Source organism: Lycium barbarum, chromosome 7 (genome assembly GCF_019175385.1).
Source record: "Lycium barbarum isolate Lr01 chromosome 7, ASM1917538v2, whole genome shotgun sequence".
Classification (NCBI taxonomy): domain Eukaryota; kingdom Viridiplantae; phylum Streptophyta; class Magnoliopsida; order Solanales; family Solanaceae; genus Lycium; species Lycium barbarum.
Window position 1 is genome coordinate 18,039,628 of NC_083343.1, and position 9,623 is coordinate 18,049,250.

At 34.3% G+C, this 9,623-nt stretch overlaps 1 protein-coding gene across 3 annotated transcripts; it reads right to left on the minus strand.

The window, feature by feature from the left end:
- Nucleotides 1–402: 402 nt before the first annotated feature.
- On the minus strand, nt 403–8,225 carry LOC132603256 (glycosyltransferase BC10-like). 3 transcript variants are annotated; one of them, XM_060316233.1, is made up of 11 exons: nt 8,026–8,225; nt 6,529–7,058; nt 5,931–6,029; nt 4,879–4,979; nt 4,721–4,792; nt 4,398–4,488; nt 3,617–3,697; nt 1,922–1,984; nt 1,707–1,829; nt 1,088–1,126; nt 403–1,006 (listed from the first exon to the last, which is right to left on the minus strand). In XM_060316233.1, the coding sequence occupies exons 2-11, from the start codon at nt 6,913–6,915 to the stop codon at nt 878–880; spliced, it is 1,185 nt and encodes a 394-aa protein (XP_060172216.1). In that variant the 5' UTR covers nt 6,916–7,058; nt 8,026–8,225; the 3' UTR covers nt 403–877. The 3 variants fall into 3 exon arrangements, with proteins under 3 accessions (XP_060172216.1, XP_060172214.1, XP_060172217.1); XM_060316231.1 differs by having other exon boundaries at nt 7,971–8,225; XM_060316234.1 differs by lacking the exon at nt 8,026–8,225 and adding an exon at nt 7,750–7,908.
- Between the last annotated feature and the right edge of the window lie 1,398 nt (nt 8,226–9,623).

Sequence of the window (9,623 nt, forward strand, 5' to 3'; positions counted from 1 at the left end):
GATCGTTGCAATGAAATATTATTGAGTATGATTGTTATAAAGAGATCCGATTATATATGAGAAACTTGAAAATGAAATTAAAAAGTTTGAGATGACACTGGCAGAAAATGCGATAACCAAATGAAATCAAATGAAAACATAAAATCACCTACATTTGTGAGTTTCACAAAGCATAGTCGATCTCAAACCCGAACAAAACGAGGATTGCAATAGGTTGATGACCAGTGAAAAAAGCTCAATCTTGATTAATAATTCATACTATCACCTGATTACATCAAAATGGATACAGAGAATATAGCCGATTCCAACCAACTTGGGATTGCAAAAGAGTTGATTGACTATATGGAAATAAATGCAATATTCTGAAGAGAGATGATGATCATCAATCATCAATATAAGCAGTTTATGGGATTCTGATATTTCTATAGATTCAAAAATTTACCAAAATCAAAATTTGACAGTTTCTTTAAACATGGGCCATATTTGCAACTTCTACAAAGGTCAACAATACAGTGCTGTAGTTAAACAGGTCCCCAAAAATTTCTTAATTCCAATACTAAGATCAATATAACAAAAATAGCCCAAAACTGAAGTAAAAGAAAAAAAGAAAAAACTAAACATGAAATCACCTACCCCCAAAAGGAAGCACGACGTCTCGGGGCAATGGGTTTTAACATTCCTTGGCTTTTAATACAGTCGCCCAAACCGCGTCTGCCAGTAGCCCTAGCGCTCAAAAAATAAGCCTGGTTTACTCGATCCTTCTGTGAAGAGGGGGGGCGCTTTACAACACTGGAAGATACACAAGAAATGAGGATGATGAAGGGGGGTCGGATTGAATCGACCAAAGAATCGGTGTGGGTGTTATCAACAACCCGACTTAAATCGATGTATAATTGGCGTAAAGCTCCAACAAGCTATCAAGAGTTTCAGGTAAGAATTTTCTGGCAAACAAGTAACATGGTCGTTGATTTCCATTCCATAGACATGGCCTAATCTGAACTTCTTTCTGCAATATGGAAAATAATAATGTTAGCTTTTCTGGTGAAACAATGTGAGGAAATTGTCACGAGTAATTAGTTATTCATACCCTCGCATCGCTTGTCACATGCACATTCTCTGAAATAGACTGCAGAAACGGTGAGGAGACGCATTAAATCATGTTATGGTTTTGGATATGCCAGAGAATAATTGTGATTTAACTCATTTATTTACGGCAAATGATGGAGCTAATATGAGCTCTAGGTGGTAATATTCTGCTCAACGACCAATGGGCACATGTAACACTACTGAAAGAAAAATTAAGTAAAACTTGAGAGGGGGCAACAGATGTATTAAAATAAGGGAATTTTGTCATTTTTGGCCCGTTGTCCGAAATCAATTACAGGTGCTAGCCAAAATAGACAAAATATATACATTGATTGTGTGTATTATATGTTTAGCATATATATATATATTTATGTATACAATATGTATATTATATGTATATTGTAACTTAATATACAATAAATATACATTTGCCTGCTATTATTTTTTAAGACGGTCCAAAAAGGTAATTATCCCTTAAATAACACACAGACAACCCCCAAACAGCTATAGTCCCACGTTGAAATTGATGAAACAATGAGAGGGCAAAGAAGACGAAAAGTATAGAAGTCGAGCGAAGTAAGCCTCATATGAAAAAGAAGTGCGTGGAGAGAAAGCCTTACTGTTATGTTTTTCATAAGATCAAACGTGATATCTTTGCGCACATATGATTTTGGGTGCCACTTCCCTTCAGACCAATCAACATGTGTTACTGACCAATTTGAAATTCCATTTGGATCAAGCATCTGAAATTTATAAATAAATAAAAAAATCAGTTAGTTTGGAAATGATCAAAACAGGAAGACTTGAAGACACGCTAGTGAAGAAAACGACTCACATGGAAAAAGGTTGGTATATAGTGCTCATCAGAATAGCAGTTCCGATTACCCTCCATGTTTGGCTGTTGCATTAGAAACAAAGGTGCCAACAATTAATGAAATCAACCAAATTTACAGCTAGACAAACAGAACAAATATTTGTATGCTTTAATTCAAAGGCAAGAAGCAGATGCTTTTAAATCCAAGCGAAGAACGGAAGAGTAGAGTAGTTGGGACTATTTGCAACAGATGAATAGTATAATATAAGCCCATAAGAAAACCCTAAATGCCTCCTCTGTCATCCAGTCTTGGGACAAGCATGGCATAACAGTTCTTGGAATTGTATCTGATAACTCTACCAATCATTATATATTAGAATAGAATCTCGCATGTAACTAAATCCACCAAATAAAGATGTACACCGTCAATCTTTTTCTTCTTTTGAGAAGGTATGCCAGATATAAATTTCCAACTCATAATATTGTTCTTAAAGGCGTATTTGGACTTAATTAAGCCGTGGGCGCTTCACCTTTCTTAGACAGTGCTCTAGTGTAGGCAATAAGGCGCTTAGGTATGAGCATCTTACAGCTGTATAAAGCTCCCGCAAACTGGGCACTTTTTTCTTCAGATAGTTCTACATCACAGCATGCTTCAGTACCAGGTTATTAGGTGTAATGCTAAACGTCTCACATTTATGAAGTCAGTAATAGACACTAGCATGCAACAGTTACTTCCAGATTAACAGGTTATGATACTCTACAAGAAGGATCTGATTTTAGGGACAACGCCAGTACTGCTCTCAGAAGAATGTTCGTGTCAAGGGAAATGAAAAGACTAAGAATGTGTTTGGTATGAAAGAAAATGTTTTCCTAGAAAAAAAAATGGAAAATAAGTGAGATTTCTTACTTATTTTCTAGTGTTTGGTAAGTAAGCAAGAAAATATTTTCCCAAGAGCATTTATATGTAATCTAGCAAAACACTATGTGGGTAGGATGGGGTGGGGAGTGGGGGTTCAAGGCTGGCCGGGGTGGGATGGTCAAGGGTGGGGGTTGGGGGCATTGGGTGGGCGGGGAGGAGACAATGAACTTGGAATGTCACTAATGGAACTTGTTTTCCCTACTTCCATTTAAGGAAGTCATTTTCCTCATTTTTAAGGAAAACTTGTTTTCCTAAAGAAAATGTTTTCCTTCGTACCAAACACACCCTAAATTGCGACTTAAGCAGAAAATACACACCACAGCATCCATCCAAATCAGAACTAGGCTAGGTCTCACATTCAACCTCAAGTAACTACACCTCAGTACCAATTAGTAGGGGTTGGTTATATGAATACTCTGGCATCTATTCTGTTCTATTCAGGTCAAGTCTTTTTTTATAAACATGGTGTACATGCCAACTTGCGCACAACTCGACTAATTCTACAGGGTACCTGCTACCTCCCACCAACGCAGGTATCGGGTAACTCTGTCTCACCAAGGCTTGGACAGATCTATTCAAGTCAAGCTTCACATCCAATATATTTCAGAAACGTTAATGCAAATTAGTTCTCCAAAACAATCAATAGTGTGGGAAGATGCAACTGGACAATGTAATTAAAACATAAGTGCATAGAGAAATTCAACATCATATACATGAATGAATGAAATAGACAGTCAAAAATAGGTAATAGCGTAAGTAATATATCATTAGCCAAAGTATGAGCAAGAAAAACCAACCCTGCAGTAGTCCTTGAATTTTCTATAGTAGAGACTATCAGCCATAACTGCAAGGGCGTGCTGTCGTTTCATTGTGAACCACTGTAAACATTCAAAATTTAACCTTTCAGAACAGGAAAATTGTAGAGGTTCAAGCAATATCAGGTTGTTAAACTATAAGAAGTGCTGCACAGCAACCCCTATACATAGCCATTCTAAGAGGCAAAAAGGAATTCTACCTGCAGTATACTGCAATTAACCAGCTCATTGAACACTTAAAAGTCATTTGGTTCGAAGACAAGTAATGCTGGGATTAGTTAGCTGGCATTATTTCTTATCGACTATTTGGTTTGTTGTATTAAAAATAACATGCATTGCATAATCTCTAAATAGTACTGAATAGGGTGTATAAATACAAGAATAGTACTGGTATTGTCAATTCCATGGTTTAGTATGTATAAGAATAGTACTGATCAAGTAATATTGGTACTAGTTGTACTAGACTTAAATTTGCAACTGAACATTGTACTAAAATTTTATAACAGCATTATTCTACCTAATACACCCTACCAAACAACCTCTTACGGATTACAAAACCAAAATATCCAGCGGTTTTTTAACAAATTACTATTGAACCTCAAAGTTTTATCCTTCGTGAAACAGTACGACCTCTGTATTGTATAAACAAAATGGAAAGCCTGAAAGAGAAACTGTTCTCCCCACTCATTCCTCAACAAAAACTAAAAGAGAGAGAGAGAGATTCAAACAAATAAGAGCTAACAGAAAGTTGTGTAAAATGAACCTGTGCACCCTTTCGAAAATCCTTCTTTTCAACTTCGGGTAACATATGTTCAGAATACCTTCCACTTCCATGAGGACCAGGATCCTCAAAGCTGAGAAAAGAAAGAAAAGAGCACTTCTTATTTTTTGACGAAGAAAGAGCATTTTTGCTTATATAAGAAAAGAAATTATAACTAAAACTTCAAGAAAGTTCAACATTATTTTAGGGTGATGGGAAGCCCAAGTAAAATAATATTTTAAAGATGATTAGAAATATAAACTATCATGGAGCACTATAAAGTATGAGAACTACTTCATAATACAAGAATCAGCACATTGTCTTACCAGTCTACAAAACTGACATTTGTATACATCAGGTAGTTGTAAACGTAGTCAAAATCACGCAGGGGTATACAACTGCAAGTTGATAAGCTAAATGATCAGAAATGACGTAATGGCATAAATGCAAAACAAAAAGTAAGAGAAATCATCAAATGTTCAACCTGTCAGAAAGTAATACAAAATGCTGATTGTCAGTCTCTTTAAGCGCATATGCTAAAAGGCGTCTCTCTGCATCAACCATAGAAATCTTTCCCCACACTACCTGCAGTGCAGAACATTTTACTCCAAAACTCAGCCATGTAGATGAAAATGAAAAATACCTCTGACTTTAAAGGACTAAGATAGCTATTAAGTATCTTCTTATTTCTATAAGCTATGTTAATGGGCCCTTCGTTTTCCCCGACATAGCTGGTCAAACAGGTATGACAAGGGTGCAGTACATCGTAACGAGTCTTCAAATTGACTAAAATTTAGCATACGTGCTAATCAAATCCGTGTAACATAGAATTAAAGTTTGAAAAAGAACATAGTTGCAGAAAATACAGTAATTATAAGCAGCATTACCTAATAAACAAGGCTGATTTGAGCTAATCAACTTAATTCTCAGGGTTTATTCACAACCCAAACCCGTGCCACTAAAAAAGGTAATAGTCAGAGTCATATTTACAAATTGTGCCACTTGCAAAGAAAGGAATATGTGGACAATGTAGGCTACACAAAGTTCTACATCCATTTAAAATCATAAAGGGGATAAGTGTAATCCATTGCAAGCAATTAAAAAAGGTAAACATAGTACAACGAAGCTGATGAGTAATCATGTAGACTTTGTGTTAAACTGTTAAATCATTTTATCACGCAAATAACAGCCTGATTACACCACAAACAGCAAGAAGCAAAACCTAAGGAACTTTTTCCTCATTCAGCTTTTTGTTTCGGTTATTTGGAACTTGAGTGTAAGTGTCATCTCAAACAAATAGCTACAGAAGAATGATAGAAGCTGTCAAGCTCAAAATATAACAAGGCCAAAAGAATCAGTTCAATTGCTTCAAAGGAACAAAGTGTATGCATTCAGAAACAATATATAGAAAGTTCAAGCGACAAATTTGTGTATCAGAAACAATAAATGGACAAACTTCAAGCAACAAATTTGAAATAAATCACCTAATTAGTGGAAAATGGGAAAATAAGCACAATTTAATGTAGCATCACAAACCTTGTCACTACGAATTTCCCGATTGAGGAAGTAACGGCTAAAATGTACTGGTTTGTCCTTAGATGCATGTACATAGACAGAAAATTTGCCTTCATGGCCCTGAAAGAAAGGGAATATTATAAAACCATCAATAGAGAAGGCTGCTAGTTTTTTTATCAGTAAGTTAAATATATTAACAAAAAGCAGCCAAGCACTAAGCTAGTGCTGGACATTAAAAGAATAGGAGGCCACCCTTTACAAAAACAAAAGGACGGCTCATGCTACTTAAGGATCTATTGAATACCCAGAAAGCATTAGATTTACAAAAACTAGTATTCATTGCGTTTATCTGATAATCATCAGTTCAACTAAGTTGAGGAACCTTAAATTGAGATCGCTAAACATTGACCTATATTATATAGTACCAAAGGTCCCAGATAATGTGTCCATATTGCATTGATGATTCCCTTACATAATCTGTAAAGAGACAATTTTAAGAATAATTTACTACATTTATAATAGGGACGGCACAAGTTAGGGAATCAAATTATTGCAACAGACCAACATTAGGAAGAAAAAAAGACAGTCTGGAACTTCCATGAAAATAAGAAAAACAAACCTGAAAAAATCTGTCCCAGAGCTTTTCAAATGGCAATGCACCAGGTGTCAAGAACATAAATGCTATTTTGGGGTTCTCTGGTACGACGGGGGGTGTGTTGAGAATTTCATTAGTTACAACATGGGAAGCAAGCTCTTCATCTGTCAGATCTCTAGCAGGAGCAGGTGGAAGCCAATCGGAAAGACCACCCTTGCATCCGTTCAATGAGAATACATAACAAGCACCAGAACCTTGAGGGGGGTAAACGTAAGCACAAATTAGGAACAAACTAACTAAAGAAACCAACACGATTATCCATGTTGGTTTCTTTAACTGAGAACGCTGTCGAGGTGCAGACAATATTTGCATCTCCTTCATGCCTAAACGCCACCCCTGAGATGTCTTCATCTACGAATTACACATCAGCAACCCAACAACATTCAAAATCTAGACCCCTTCACCAAATTTGTGAGACCAATAATCCACTCAACTCTTTGAGCTACCCAATAATCAGAAGCAATATTTGTGAATTTATGAGAACAAACACAAATCTGCAAGAGGATCAAAACCAGCAAATAAGGAGTACTTAGAGTTAAATTAATATCTAACTTCAGTTGGTCTAGTAAAGAATCAATCATTTCTTTATCATTGTGCTGATTCTGTAATTTAACTCCTAACATTTCAGTTACAAGATATTGGATTTACACTTTGCATACTAGATTCAGGGTCCAGTTAGCATTGCCAAAGAGAGAATAATGGCCTATATATACATACATCTTCTATCAAAAACGAATCAGATATTCATAAGCTGCACAAAACTTATAAATCAGCCTTCCACATCAAATAGAGCAGAAATATGAAATCCAACAAAGGAATTCCAAATCAAGTTCATAGAGTTAGACAAACCAAAGAAACATGAAAAATCAACTAATTGGGTACACAAATAATTGGTCTTAAATGAGATCACATAAGAAAACACCAAGAACATAGCAAATTATAAAGATTCCCATGTTGCCCTCAACCAACCTTAAGTCAAAGTCAAACCCACGTATCTGACCTTCAAATCTCCATACATATGACACACAAAATACAAATCCACATAAATGCAATAACCCCATCAAACAACTAATCTCAAATCTATTCAAGAATCCAAATTTTCCAATCAAAATTTTACTCATATGGGCATGTCTAAAATTACATAAAAACACAACCCCATATGATAGAATCAAGAACCCAATATACCTGAATGATACAAGATATATGCAAAGAAAGAAAGGTTCTATTTTATTTATTTTTCTCTTCACTTGCTATTGGTGATGCAAGCACTCCAAATCTTTTCAAGAATCCAAATTTTCCAATCAAAATTCAAATTTGTACTCATATGGGTACATCTAAAATTACATAAAAACACAACCCCACATCATAGAATCAAGAATCAAAAGAAAATCAAGAACCCAATATACCTTAAGATATATGCAAAGAAAGAAAAGTTCCTTTTTTTTTTCTCTCTTCACTTACTATTTGTGATGCAAGAACTCTCCAAATCTTTCAAAAGCCAAAAAAAGGATCTGTATTTCTTTGCACATGTATTATTATAATTATAATTATAATTATAATAAAATAAAAACAATATATTGGCGTGTGAGATCTAGGGCAAGCAAGTGGAACCAAACAGAAAAACAGAGGAGAGAGAAAGAGAGTAAGCTGAGTGTATACACACAATAATTAGTAATTATAAATCAAAAATTATGTTTTATACATGACAAGTATAGTAAAAACAAACATTATAATATGTGTTCTTTTTACCTAAATTCTCTTGTGGGGTAATGGTTTTGCCTTTTCTTTAATTAAATATTCCTCAGTCTCAATTTAAGTGTCTTTATTAGACTAGACATAAAGTTTAAAAAATAAAATATTATTTATAGGGTATTACTAAAATGACATTTGAATATTATGGTTATAAACTTGTGATAAAAGTTTGAATTGTCAACGTACTAAATATAAAAATAGACACTCTTTTTTAAACAGATTAAAAAAATAAGACACTTAAATTGAGGCGGATTGGATATTTATTATACATGACAAGTATAGAAATAAAAACATTATATGTGATGTTTTTACCTAATTTACTTGTGGAGTGATGGTTCTTTTCTTTTCTTAATCTTTTTTTGGGGTGGCTTCCTTTTCAATCACTATAACTAATAATGAAAAGTCTTTGTGTATGGAGTTTGACCGTTTAGTTTCAATACTACGAATAATTTATTTTTATTTTTTGTAAACAATTCAAGCCGGCAATTATTGGGGAAATTTATTATTTTAATGGGTCATGAGGGAATGGTTGGTTCCCAATGCTCAGCACTTTTTGCAAAATAGTGCATTTCTGCCTGCTATCTCCGTGTCAAATTATCTATCGTTTTTTTTTGTTTCGAACGCTCCTTAAAAAATATTAGTTAGAAGAGGTATTTAATTAATTTTATTCTTATTTATGCAAAGGGAATTGCTGCTTTTTTCTTATTGTTGATAGAGTGATATTCTCCGCCCTGTCAAATAAAGTACCAAATCTGACCAGAATGACTGACTTGCTTGAGATTAGGCTGACTCTTGCCGCAAAATGAGAGGCGATAAAGATTCATCCCGAGTCACAAGAGCAATCTCTTCTCTCTTTTTTTTTTAATTCTTTTTTCTTTTCGCTATAGTAATGCAAGTCCAGGTTATAATCTCACTCTATTAAATGTCTACTCTATTTATGTATCATCTCCATTAATGACATAATTTCACTAAGGGTAAAATGCAGAAAAATAATTAATTGTGTCTTAAATTTCTAAAACGATAAATAATTTGAGACAATTATTTTTAGTAACCACGACAGATAATGAGACGGATGGAATAATTATTTTTTGGTCACTTATTTTGGTCAGTGACGGATTCAGAGTGGTACGTATGGATTCACATAATTTCAATAGTTTTTGTTCAAATTCTATATATTTAAAATAATATTAATTAACTATCTATAAATATTTGAATGGGAATCCAATTGTTATTAGTATTAATTTTGTGCCGTTGTGTGAAGCCATAAATTTCAAATTATGTATTGGCCTCTAATCTTTGCCCAAAAA